This window comes from Podarcis pityusensis (assembly GCF_964106645.2).
Source record: "Podarcis pityusensis genome assembly, chromosome: 6".
Lineage (NCBI taxonomy): Eukaryota > Metazoa > Chordata > Lepidosauria > Squamata > Lacertidae > Podarcis > Podarcis pityusensis.
The window spans coordinates 39,972,630-39,986,222 of record NC_138030.1 but is presented as its reverse complement, the minus strand read 5'-3'; the positions used below and the strand labels follow the sequence as shown (position 1 = coordinate 39,986,222).

At 41.9% G+C, this 13,593-nt stretch overlaps 1 protein-coding gene across 1 annotated transcript; it reads left to right on the top strand.

The window, feature by feature from the left end:
- The first annotated feature begins 2,045 nt into the window (after positions 1-2,045).
- LOC308478927 (uncharacterized protein) lies at positions 2,046-12,682 on the top strand. The gene is made up of 6 exons (XM_081009133.1): positions 2,046-2,200; positions 5,725-5,799; positions 7,626-7,726; positions 9,413-9,610; positions 10,364-10,404; positions 11,205-12,682. Exons 2-6 carry the CDS (start codon positions 5,789-5,791, stop codon positions 11,349-11,351), a joined length of 498 nt encoding a protein of 165 aa, XP_080865259.1. The 5' UTR covers positions 2,046-2,200; positions 5,725-5,788; the 3' UTR covers positions 11,352-12,682.
- Positions 12,683-13,593: the final 911 nt, after the last annotated feature.

Genomic DNA, 13,593 nt, shown 5'->3' with positions numbered 1-13,593 from the left:
AACCACAGTTTATCTGTCCTGACAGATACAAATAATGTCTGTGCAAAGTTGAAGTACAAGACCGGCCCTACAGATATTCAAAGCCTCAAATGTCAAAATGCAGTTGGCCCTATAGTGCAGTTCTCTTTCATATGACTATTTTTGGTATGCTGATGTTTGATATAATGATTCTTTAATGGGTTTGTAGTTGAAGCATAGTTTTTGCTTATAAAATGTATCTTGAAGACCTACTCTGTGATCTTATTCACAACATCCTTTGTCATTCATCTCATCTGAAAATAGCCTTCAGCTGGCATCCAAGTTTCATCAGTATCAGGAAACAAAATACCAAAGGAAGTCATGAGGCTACACAGGAAAAAGAACAGTTCTGATAGCAAAGCACCAGATTACGAACCCTCTGATGCAATGTGGCCTTCATTGCCGTCACTGTCAAGCAAATATATTGCCTCTTGCATTACAGGATCTTAGAAAGGTAGATGAACTGAAAAATCACCCAATCTAACATCAAGCAATCAAAGAGCATCATCTATTCAATATTCCCTTACAGATGCAGCAGGCTCCTCGCTTGCAAAACACTCTCCTCTCCCTATGCAGGGAAGGAGGAGGCAGGCCCTTTGCTACCCAAACAATGGGCTATCCATTGGATGCCCAACATTCATGGATGGTGAAATGTGTGTCTATGTGCATTTTGCTGAATATGTTCCAGGGAAAGGCTAAAATTGCAACTGTTGCATTTAAAGCAGCTTTATATATTCCTGTGTTGTGCTGTGCTGTTCTTTTAACATTGCTGCTTTCTTGTGGCAAATGGACTCACCTGACCTGCAGCACATCTTCCTCACATGCATGTTTACTCCCACCATCCCACGGTCTACCCAATATGTTGAGTGGTGGTGGTAGTGGGGGCTCCAAGATTTGTAAGTTTTTACCTGGGAGAGCAATCAACAGCTAAATCTGTCTAGGTAATACCATCCCAGCCTGTTTTCCCATTGCCTCCCAGGGACCAGAGCACACAGCATGAACCAGTGATCTACCACACAGGGAGCACCAAGCCCACATTCCAAACTAATATGCTCTATTACGAAAGCTTAAGCATCAGGGAGAATTAGAAAGAGAGCATAAAAAGGAAAGAAAACATTTTATCTTCTAAGTAACCTACACTATGCAGTCTTAAAGAAAGAGAATCCAGAACTTGGGGGGGGGGGGGCAAGGACCACTCATAGCATTCCTGGTTGTCACACAGACAATGAAAATGGTTGACAGACAGAAGACCCACATATTTGCACCCTTGACACCCTGAAGACCCACATATTTGCACCCTTGACACCCTGAAGACCCACATATTTGCACCCTTGACACTGTTATCCTAATCTTCCTAACAGGTTGCTTTATACATGCTTCTCTCTCTCCGCGCCCCCCACTGCCTGACTTTTATTCTCCCAACAACCCTGTGAGGTCTGTTAGGCTGAGAAAAGGTAACTGTGAGCTTCATAGCAGAGTGGGGATTTGAACCCAGATCACCCCAGCCCTGGTCCGACACTCAAACCCAGGGGTTGCCAACAAGGCACCCCATGGACCTGCAGAGGCCTTCCTTGGTGCCCAAAGGGTCCGCTCCCTTCCCCTTCTGAAATTAGCATTCTGTTGCAGCTACTAGAACAGCTTGCAGTGTGTGGGTGGGTGGTGCCCACAACAATTTCTCTGGCTGGTAAATGTGTCCATAGGCTCAGAAAGGTTGGCAACCCCTGCTCTCACCGCTACAATCATAGCATAGCATCCAAACCCTGCACCCACTGAAATGCTAAGGTGCTCTGAGAATAGGGAAGAAAAACCGAAGCCTCTTCCTCAAGGCAAGACAACTTCTGAGAACTCGGTGGGCAGATTTCATATCTCCTTATATGACTAGCGGTCCCGTCCCCGTCCCCCCATCTCATTTTGTAATCTAACGTTCAGCAGCTATGCAAAGCTGCCTGTGACTGATCTTTGGATAGGGGGTCTTTGTAATTTCCTCTTGCACATTTCCACATTTCTGCGATCATTATCAGCCAGAATAGTAGCTTTCACGCTGCAGTAGGAAATGAATCAATTGCAGATGACTGCCACTGCAGAAGGATCCTTGCAGGAAGGAATCACTACAAAATGGAATTATTCATGATACAGCTAGCAGGGAATGGTATTCTAGAGTGAAGATTGCCTAACTCAGTGGGTAAGTAGAATCTGAAGGAGTCTAAAAGGAAAGGAAATGGATTTCTATGTGAATGCTCTCTGCAACAGCTTTGGGTATAATATTTTCCATTTTTATATTAAGTGTAATCAGTTTCATTGCATATCTGTTTATTTATCTATGTACTGATCCATCTCCCCACAACATATGTGGGAAGCTACTTTATATCAAATTGGACCATTGGTCCATCTCGTTCAGTATTGACTGTACCAGGGATGCAGAGCCCATGCCTCTCTAAATGTTGCTGAACTGCAACTCCCATCATCCACGGGCCATGCTGACTGGGGCTGGAGCCCAACGACATGTGGAGGACTGCTGGTTCCTCATCCCCTGCCTATACTGGCTGGCAGCACCTCTCAATGGTTTCAAACAGAGGTGTTTCCTATCTCTAATGAACCTGGGAAGTTTTGTATTACCCCAAATAATCCTCCACATCAGATTTCTTCATCTTCATAATGCGTAACGAATCACAAAATGCAGCTGAAATCCAGGAGATAACACAAGTTGAAAACAAACCTCCTATTGGAAGTGGCTTATGCAAAAATGGTGTTTGGTTGATTGTGCTTTGCACTTTCAGTGCAGTGAAATTTGTGGGCGAAAGGCAACATTTGCTATTGATTCCAGTTAGATGTGGTGCTCCAGATGTGGTCTGAATAGTACAGAATAAAGAAGTAGTTTTCATTTTGCTTTCGAAACCCTGATGCAGTTGAACAGGAAGTGAGGCTTTTGAGAAACAAAATTCTGGATAATAATTACAATTAGCACTAAAGCATTTGAGGAGCCAAGATGGAAAATGTACACTGAGACGAGGATCCCCTAAAATTCTAATTTAAGGCAAGAACTAATGGCAAGAGCACCACAGTGGAGCTGCATGGTGCTCACCAGTTAAACTCCCAGAGAAAAATGTAATTGTTGGGAAAGTTGCAATGAGCATTGCATACAAAATGTTGAAACCAAATCAAATAAAACAAAACCTCCCTTTCCATCGGCAGCAAGATTCTTTCAGTGTGATAAATGGAAGACTCTCTGTTCTGTAGAGATCTTGAGATAGTCACTGATAAATGGAAGCAAATGCCATGGTAAAATTACATTATAATTAATAGCAGCATATAAATTGCGATGAGCCATCACACATTAAAGAAGCTCTTCGTTTTCTTCGGGATACAATTTTTTTTTTGCTGTCATGACAAATATTAAGCAAAAGAAATTATGCGTCCATTCCCCCATCTTCATCTTCATCCAGAGCTGCCTAAGATCCTTTATCATCCTCACTAGGGGACAACATCAGAACCCAAGAGCAGTCAAAGCTGAGTTTTGGTTCAGAAGTCAAAGACCAAACTCAAGAAAGAACCAGTTATGCATAGCAGTGGGCACGATTCACAAAAAAATTCTCCCTCATTAGCTTCAAAGTCCAGTATAGTTTAGCAGAAAGCAGTAACATACATAAGGCCAATGGATGGTCAAGATCAGGTACCTGGTGGCTGAAAGTGTCAGTTGAGAGGAGCACCTCATCTACAAGATGCTTTCTGCTAAACCTGGCTGAACTGGGATGTAACATTCCCAAGCAAGAACAAATGAACCTTAAGATCTTCAGGGAAGACCTTACTGACTATGCCATCACTGGTAGATTATTTTTAATCCTTTCTTAGTAGCAGGGCACTGACCATCATAAATATTCTCCCATTTGCAAGCACTAACTGTGATGAACTTCAAATTGCATACACATCTGTTCTGAAAGGCTTTCCCTGGCTCTTAAAGTGTGCTTCTATGTTTTTGCTTTTTAAAATTTTTATTACAGGGGATTGTCTTTTAGATGACATATATTTATGGTCCTGTTGTTTACTTTATATTCTCTTTGGTTTAGCTTTTGTAAACCTCCTGGAGAATATTTTGGTATTAAGTGGTTAATAAATATATTTATTAAAACAGTTACATTAAAATTAGAGATTGGGAGTACAAATACCACAATAAGTTAGATAACTAACCTTTCCCTTTCCCTTCATGGAACCCAAACCCAACTGCCTCACATGGTCCAATATTACTGCTGTTCACACATATAATTTCATCCTGATCAAGCCGAATTGTTGGTGCACAGTCTCTGTACTTTGGTTTTGGAAAGAAGAGTAGTAATAATAATAATAATAATAATAATATTTCCCCAGCCACTCTGTTTGATGTCCTGATTCACTAATTCTAACATTTAGGATTTGTAAGTCAACACATCAAACAGCAACCCTTCTTTCACATATCATTTTTAATTGTTTTTATTTATTAAAAGTATCATATTGGTCTCATGGTGGGGTACAATAATTCCATCTAAAATACAATTTTAACAAAAAAGATAAAATCCTTAGGTAACATCAGCAATCTTAAAATTACCAGACTATGCTGAACAATTAAAAATCCCTAATGACTGACAAAACAACCAGGTCTTAATCTGGCATCAAAAGAAAATCAGGATTGGTGCCAGTAATATCTCATAAGTGAGGGTATTCTTCAGTGGAGAAAGCCCTCTAATATTACAGGGTGACTGTGAACAGATGGATTGGCTCAATCAGGGTGAAAATGTAGGAAGGCCCAGTCCAATAAACACTGAATTTAGACAGGTTGGAAAATTCCACGTTCTATGTGTGTCAGCCTTTTCTATAAATGAAGCATGAATGAAGATGCATTAGCTAGCCACTGTATCCATCACTATAACTTGAAAAAGGAAGCAAATTTTCTGTTAACAGAGGATCACTTAAAATAATTTAAGTTCAAATTGATTTCCCTCGTGATTCTCTCAGAAGTTTCAAAATGTTATCTCAGTACATGAATATTCAGTTTTGATGAATGTGTTTGGCAATTATTATATGCTCCTTAAAATGCAATTATCTATTTTGTCTTCTCAAAGGCAACAAAGCAGAATGGGAGAATGTAAAGGAACGTTTAGTGCTAATTTCCATCAGTGCTATCTCATGCATGTAATACCTGAGTGTTCACAGAGCTACAACACCCTTAACAAACCACAGTTCCCATATTCTTGGGGTTTGTATGGTGTGTGTGTCAATGGCAAGAAGATGGGGGCCATCAAAATCTTAATTACCATATTTTTCTGTGTATAAGATGCCCCCATGTATAAGACACCGCCTATTTTGGGGGACTCCAGATTAAGAAAACATCCCTCAGTACTACCCGTATAAGACCAGCCCCCATTTTAAGCCTATTTTTTGGGGGGTAAAAAACCCTAGTCTTATAAACAGAAAAATACGGTACTCTCAAAGTGGTCCCTGCTAAGCCATGAGCATTCCTTAGCTTGTGTATCTAGACATGGTCAGGCTGGGGGAGTGAGAAAAGTCACCTCTCCACTTACACATGATGGAGGCCCAGTGGATATTCTTAAAGGCACAAGCAAGGGCAGGGCACATCGGTGGGACAATGTATAACAGTTTGAATTAGTTCTATCAATTTCAGAGCTAACTACAAGCACATATGTTTGTTTTAATGCATCTTCTTTTTCTTGCTAGGAGTCTGAGCAACTCAGCAGTTGCAGGAGGAGCTGTGGGCTTGTCCAGACACTTTGCCAAAAGAATGAGTGAGGAGTAAGTTAGTTTGTGTCAAGGAGTTATTGCACAGATCATCACAGAAATCCTCTTGGATAACTCTTGCTGTTTGGTAGAATTCAGTGTGGCACTACTATGATCGTTCTGTCAGCACAGACATCACCACACATTATGATCTCCGCTCTTCTCCCCCCTATGTGCTTCTCCTAAGCCCCAAGACCAATTTGGGTGGGTGGAATCCCCATTGTGCTAGTGCAGGGCAGTCCAACTTTTCATACCAACTGGGCCAGACAGTTTGACACAGAGCCCACAGGCCACACACTGCCTTGTCACCCGGGGGGGGGGGAGCAAAGCCCAAATGTGACTCCCCGCCCCCATTCCTTGTGTTGCCTTCCCAAAGTTGGGTAAATGTTCTTGTTTTTATCATGTTTTTTGTGCTTTATCATGTATTTTTACATTGTGTTTTGCTTATCAAAAGAGTTAAAAAGCTGGGATAGCCTCCATTAACCAAACCTGGCCATCTCTTTGTCTGCCTTCTGTACCACCATTAACGTGAAGGCATCCATTCAGGAGTTTGAAAAGACTTCATTAGCGACTTGATTGGCATGTGTTGACTTTTACAAGGTGTGAAGTATTTCCTAAGATGAGGCTGGTATCAGGCTTGTACCAAGGTCAAGCAAGGTTCAAGATGGAGAATCCCATGTCGGTTTAAGTTATGTCAGTCTTATGCTTACACCATGATCAACAGCGATAAACCATTTCATAAGTTCAGATTTAAACAAGCCTTTAAAACAGAGTTTAATTTACAGCACCTTTTGGGTCGGGGGGGAATTCCTCCAGGGTGCCAGGTCACATGGCTGAACTGAAAGAGGTTTGCAGTAGGTGTAAGCTGTGGAGGCTGGCCAACTGGGGTGAATGGGGTACTGCCCCACCTACCTCAACCCACCTTTAGCCAGCCCCCACCTGCCCTGACTTTTTACTTTCAACCAGTCCAGGGGTTGGCACTGTGTGTCATCTTCCTCCTTCTTAATCTCAGTGTTGCCCTGCCTGTCACTGACTCTGGCGCCACCTACTGTCAACCTCCTTGCTTTCTACCCTACCAGTCCCAACGAATATGTCACACTCCTGGAACGCTCCCTTTTGTGGACTTTTGCTCGTGTAAATTCTGCCAGCTCCTGTTCCATCGGCTGAGCCCCAGCTGAGCCATCATAGCTCCAATTCTGCTGGATTGTGTAGTCAATACAGTGTATCCCCAGAACAGCTCAAGATCAGCCTAGTTTGAACTTGTTTATCCCAGTGGATCTTAGGTTTGGAATGCACTGTAAGTCTAATATATAATTGTATAGATGTGTATAATTATTCCAAAGTAGTTCAAAACAATCCTGTTTTTTTGTCCTTAGAATGATAATGTATGGAACCTTCCTCACTGTTTCTCTGAAACAGGGGAGGGGAACCCTTAGCCCTCCAGATGGTGTTGGACTCCAATTCCCATCAGCCCCAGCCAGGATGGCCAGTTTTAGGGATGATAGGAGTTGTAGTTCAGTAGCATCTGGAGGACCACAGGTTCCCCACTCCTGCTGTAAAACTTAGTGGGGCCAGCATTGCGCTGTATAGAAAGACAGCTTTTCTCAAAGACAGGGATCTTGCTTCTTAAAATCTGGAGAGCTGTTAAATTATAAGAGCTTCATAGAGAAATATGGTGCAGGGCTTCTGTCTAATACATGGAGATGCCAATTCATGGAACTCTATGCCTGGTGTGCATTGGAACTTTGGATGAGGTACAAAAAACAATGTTCTTGCTGCAAGTATGTATCAACCACCCTGCCTTGTGAGCCTTAACAATATCAATCTGTTCTTCTTCTTAGATGTACCAAGCTGTGGGAAAGCATTGTCATATCTACCGTAACCTCCATAGTCTGTGTTGTTGTGGTTGTACTAGTATATGCCAAACTCTGCAGGAAAATAGGTAACACTATCCTGTACAAGTTTTAATTTATATGAGCTCATCCTTGGTCTGTTCTATTCCATTCCTGAGCTATTTGCTTTTGATGCAGCTGTCCTGCTTAGCATAGTGACAACCCTTCACTAGCTTTCTGTAATTCATCCATTTGCTACTTTACTGCACCCTATGTAGCAGTTCTCTTGGATCATCACCATCCCATTCATATATGGGAGATTTGTACCATGAATGAATAGAGGAAACCTGATGATCCTACATTAAGGGTGGGGCACCTGAAGCCCATGGGCCATATGTGGTCCTGGACACGACCCACAACAGGCCCAGTTGCCCTCAACTGCTTTTTCTGGGCTGGAAGGTCTCCTTGAACTGTGATAACATCTCTTGCTCACCTCAACGAAGAGTTGTATGGATGTCAAACTCTTTTAAATTATTTTTACACTTTTTTGTTTTTTTATACTAGTATATTTTATGAAGACCTTATGGTAATGGAGGGACGTGGGTGGCACTGTGGGTTAAACCACAGAGCCTAGGACTTGCCGATCAGAAGGTCGGCGGTTCGAATCCCCGCGACGGGGTGAGCTCCTGTTGTTCGGTCCCTGCTCCTGCCAACCTAGCAATTTGAAAGCACATCAAAGTGCAAGTAGATAAATAGGTACCACTCTAGCGGGAAGGTAAACGGCGTTTCCATGTGCTGCTCTGGTTTGCTAGAAGCAGCTTAGTCATGCTGGCCACATGACCCGGAAGCTGTACGCCGGCTCCCTCGGCCAATAAAGCGAGATGAGCGCCGCAACCCCAGAGTCGGCCACGACTGGACCTAATGGTCAGGGGTGCCTTTACCTTTACTATGGTAATGGAAGCAGGTAAGGAATCTTAAGAATGGGAGGATGGATGAACAGAAAACTCTGATTTGTGTGGAATGTAGTCTACTGTGCAGAGGAAACAATCCTCATCCACTTCTGCCTCTAACCCAACCCACCACTGGCATCCTGCCCTTGATATCTCTTTTAGAAATCCTTGTACAGGTTCACCAATACAGGTTCACCTGAGGCAGGTGGTTACCAAGGAGAGGGTCCCACTTAGGAATGCTTTCCCCAGAGAGGCTTGCCTGGCACCCACACTATGATATTTTAGGCACCAGGTGAAGACCACCTCATTCTCCCACGCCTTTCTGTTGCAGCCCACCAGGTGCTTTAGTCTTTGCACCAAATTTTCCCTGGCACAATTTTATGTTGGTCTGAACTTGTTTAAATTGTTGTAGCTGCTTTGTTTTATGCTGATCACCTTGAACTGTGCACAGTGCTTATCCCATATGCTCAAAAGACTAGAGTTGGTTTGGGGCCATATGGCCTTATATGTTGGATCCAGATTTGAGTTCGGTTCAGAGCAGCTCCACTGAAAGCAATGGAACTTGGGTGAGGTTTCATTCAATAGTTCTCACTGCTAGCACTGCTTCCCATTGTCCTGACCTGGTCTAGCCGAGGAGACCATATCTCCCCCATTGCTTGTAAGTGCAAGAAGGGGCCCGGGGGCAAACTCATGAGATCAGTGGTGGGTCTGATGCTGACCCTGACCACGTGTGTGCCATGGTGAGATGGGAGCAGAAGCCTCTGAGGAGTGTAGAGCACTGATGAGGGGGACTCCTAGTTTCTTACTGGAGTATTATCCTAACTAGGACTGCACTCTCTGTTTCAGAGCAACATGCCTATAAACACCATGGAAGAAGACAGCCTGGATTCAGAGCAAAGAAGCCCAACAATGCCTTAGCTGGGAATGCCTTAGCTGGGAATATGCCATCCTCTCAGCTGGAGTTGCCCTCTCCGTGGCCGAGAAACCCAAGCCAAGCCCAGCAGGGACAAGGACCACATCTTCAAATAGACAGTTTCATGGCAGGCAAGTCCTCAGCTTGGAAAAGAATCTTCCAGTGTCCCAATCAACAGTTGTCCCCTTGTCTGAAATGGCAAAAACACACTGACCAAAAAGCATTTCCTTCTCTAACGTGTTATTTTTTCAGCCAAAGCTTGCTCTGCCAGACCCATCCCTTTCCAAGAACTCACAGATACCACCAACATACGTTGGCAGGTGTGCCAGGTGCTAAAATACAAAATCAATTAATATCGCTAGCCACAGTCAGATGCTGGTAGCTGTAGATAGTTCCTATGGTCCTTCAGATGAAAGCTGAATTGCTGAATAAACTTTGGGATGGGATCCAAAGGTTATAAGTTCTCTTGGGGCCAGGGTGATCTGATTTGCTAGGAACCACAAAAACCCTTTCTCCGGTCAGAAGGTACTAGAAGTAGGGATCTCTGGAAGTGTACCTTGGACAAAGCTTGGTAAGCAGCCTAGGATCTTGTAGATCCTAAGTACATTCATCAGGAAGTATATTGCATTTATTTAAAATCTCTAAAACCACCCTTCATTCACCTGTGGACGGAGGGAGTTGGTTGTTCTTCATTTGCCCCATATCTATGCATGAAATTCACTCCCATCTTGTTTCATAGTGTGCAAGTCAAACACCTCCCCTATAAATGTTGAATCCCACCCATAGCATAGCTGTTTCTGTCTCTGCTTTCAAATCCAATTTCCCTTCTGCCTATCTCAAATACTTAAACTGTTATGGCAATAATGGTTTTTTCTTTGTCATAGGTAGCAGCTCAGAAAGCTCACTGTGCTCTCTTGCCAGAAAGGTAATGGCGTTTACTTCAGCAGCATCTCACATGAATTGCAACGATTGCTATGCTGATGCTAATCTTAAGTTAGTCTATCAGAACTTAGAGGCTTTTTGTGCAAATTGCAAGGATATTTCACAACGAATCATTCCTTTATTCTTAAAAATAATGGTTAAGATGTTATTTATCTTTCAGAGATGTAGTAAAACAAAACAATATACAGTATTAGAGGGCATCCCAAAATATTCATATAAACAAGACTATTGATTACATCAGATGGTACAGGCTCTGATGTATACTGTGAATATACAATCAGGAGATTGAGGTAGTCAAAGTGGAGATAATCAAAATCATAGTTGACAACATTTCCCTTTTTTAAGGGAAATTCCCTTATTCCGAATAGGATTCCTCGCAAGAAAAGGGAAACGTTGACAGCTATGCAAAATGTTATTGTGTACCTCAATGGGAGTCACTTCACTAGCTGACAGAAGAAATAACGAAGTCATCTAAAAAGATCAAAAGAGAGAGTCATTGTGGGCCTGTGTCTCTCTCAGTCCTAGAAGCTAGATTCATCCAAGGAAGCTGCATGTTAGATGATTCAGAAGAGACAAAAGACGGTACTTCTTTGCTATGATGGCTTGTGCTACTAACATCTTACATTTTAATCCTTACAGTTCTCTAATGGTCTAGTCATCACTATGCTATACCAGCTCTTGCATAATACAGGGGATTGGCATAATCACACAGTGGTACAGAGTGGCTGTATGTTGGTATTCTTGAACCACAATTGACTATTACCCTGTATGTTTGAATTTCAGCATGCTTTACCTGTACTTCAGCATTCCGGGTCAGATGAAATCAATTATACAACCATTGTGTTCCAAGATCCCATGAATGGCACCAGCTCGGGAAGAAGCAATGAAGATCTAAGCGATCACAGACACTATGAGAATGTGTCTTCCTAGGAAAGAAAAGCTGGTTTCTGATCACGCTCTTGCCCCCTTGCTTCTCGTTCGGACCTAAGTAGGACCAGCTGTTCATGCATTGCCTTCTTCAGTATAGATGAAGGCATAAGCTTTTGTGAACTCAAGCCCATTTCATCAGATGCACGAAGTGAGATCTTTTCTGGCAGATATATAAAAGAGAAAATTGTAAAGTAGACTTCAAATAAAAAGTGACATTTTTATTTATTTAAAATGAGTAAAAATAATGACCAAAACTCCCTATTTTTATATCTTTAATTCTGTCTGTAAACAACACAGAGGATCTGTGTGTATTGTAGTATTGTAGTTTCATATTTTAGTTTAGGAAATCGAAAGCTTGACCCTTTGCTATCTGTGTTGTATTCCTACGGGGAGTCTTGCTCTCCGCAGAAATGAAATTCCACCTTCATTTTCTTTGGTGCTTAAGCTGTTCCCCAAATGCAAGCCAGGCCTTCCCAAATAATTTTGGCTGTGTACACACCATATACCATACACACTTCCCCAAAGAAACTCGGTAACTGTAATTTTCCCTTCACAGGATTACGATTTTGAGGGAAGTCATGTGCTTGAAATGTATTTTGTTCATGCTTTTTGCAATGTCAGTGGTGAAGTCCACTCCAAAATACAATATTTTGTTTGAAACCGAATGGGTCAGCACTATCCTTCAGACCTCTTGCATCTCCGTCTTTTACTTTGGGAGTGATACCCATGGCAGGGCAAAGGAATTGTCTGTGATGGCTAGCCTAAAAATAATGCTAAAAAATCTCATTCCAGCCTGCTGAAGCTGGCTTCAGAGTCAGAAACCTTAGCCTTCATTTAAACATGTCATGTATGCTATCTGGCAAAAAGGATACCATTAAGTTTCTTGCTTGGAGAGGCACAGTATAAATGACTATTTAGATGGCATCTGCCACCCACGAAGCTTAGTGAGATGTTTTCAGAAACATATTGCAAATATTGGAAGTGCAATATCCTTTTGCAGATCTGCTCCATATGCTTCATGGCAGGGCTGATGGATAGCTTATACTTACTGGATGCTACATTGTTATAACTGTGTTAGGAAAAGTGAAACTTGAATTGGATTTAAATCCACGATTAATTTTATTTAATCTTTTTAATTTGATTTAATTGAATAGATTCCAAACAGCTGCAATTTATAATGAATTTAATAATCTCTGAAAAGACAGTCCAGGGCAGATACTGTGAAAACCTACAGCTTACATTCATTTCCTCAATCCTAAAATGTAGCCAAGATTGAAAAGCTAGTCAATGCAATGTACAGAAGGAGTGACACCTCTGCAATTGCCCCCCCCCCCAAATAAAAATGCATTGCCAAAAAATGGCCTTTCTTCATAAACTATTATAACATGACATATAAAGCTTGATAGAAATATATTGTCATAAAGTAAAAAGCTTTGGTCTCTCTTGCATTGTCTCCCCCTCCCCTTTTTCTGAAAAAAATAAAATAAAATAAACCATGTATGCTAGGGTAAAGTAGTATTTCATTACACGTGGGCACAGCAAAGGCTGGGGAAGGGGTATGGACTTAGGTGTTTTGTATAGTATTTAAAGTCAATCCTTATAGTATTGCTTTGTGCTTGAGGCAGTGAAGCCATTGACACAAATTGACTGAGAAGCTGTAATAGCTGGAAGGTCCATAAACACTTCTAATTGTTCTGTGAGAAAATACTGTTAGAATGTGTTAAGTTCTTATTTATTTAATATAAGTCAAGTTTACTCACTTTGTAAGCCCAGAACAAGAGGTTGTTTATTGATGAACAGGTCAACACAACAACAACAACATAGGAAAATAAAAGTAACCACAATAACAAGCTACAAGATGGAGTCTTAGCTCCAACCCAAAATAACTGGATGCAATATTTAACTCCATAATTATGAATTATTACATTAAGGCTTAGTTTGAATTCTTCTAGGGGAGCTCAAAACCTAGGTTTGTCCCCGCTTAGAAAGAACATGAATTTTTATACCACATGATTCTGACTGATGGTGAGGCTGATGTGGCGTTCAAAGTATGGCTGTCACTTTCACCTCACTTTTCCATCTTCCAGTTATATAGGGGTGGTGGAAGAAAGGGAGACCAGAGAAGGAAACTAGGGCATAAGCAAACCCTCCTGCACTTGGTAATAACTTGGCTCCCACTATCATGGTGGAGCATGAAGTCAGGGGTAAGGAATCTTCTTCAGCTTGATGGTTGCATTCTCTC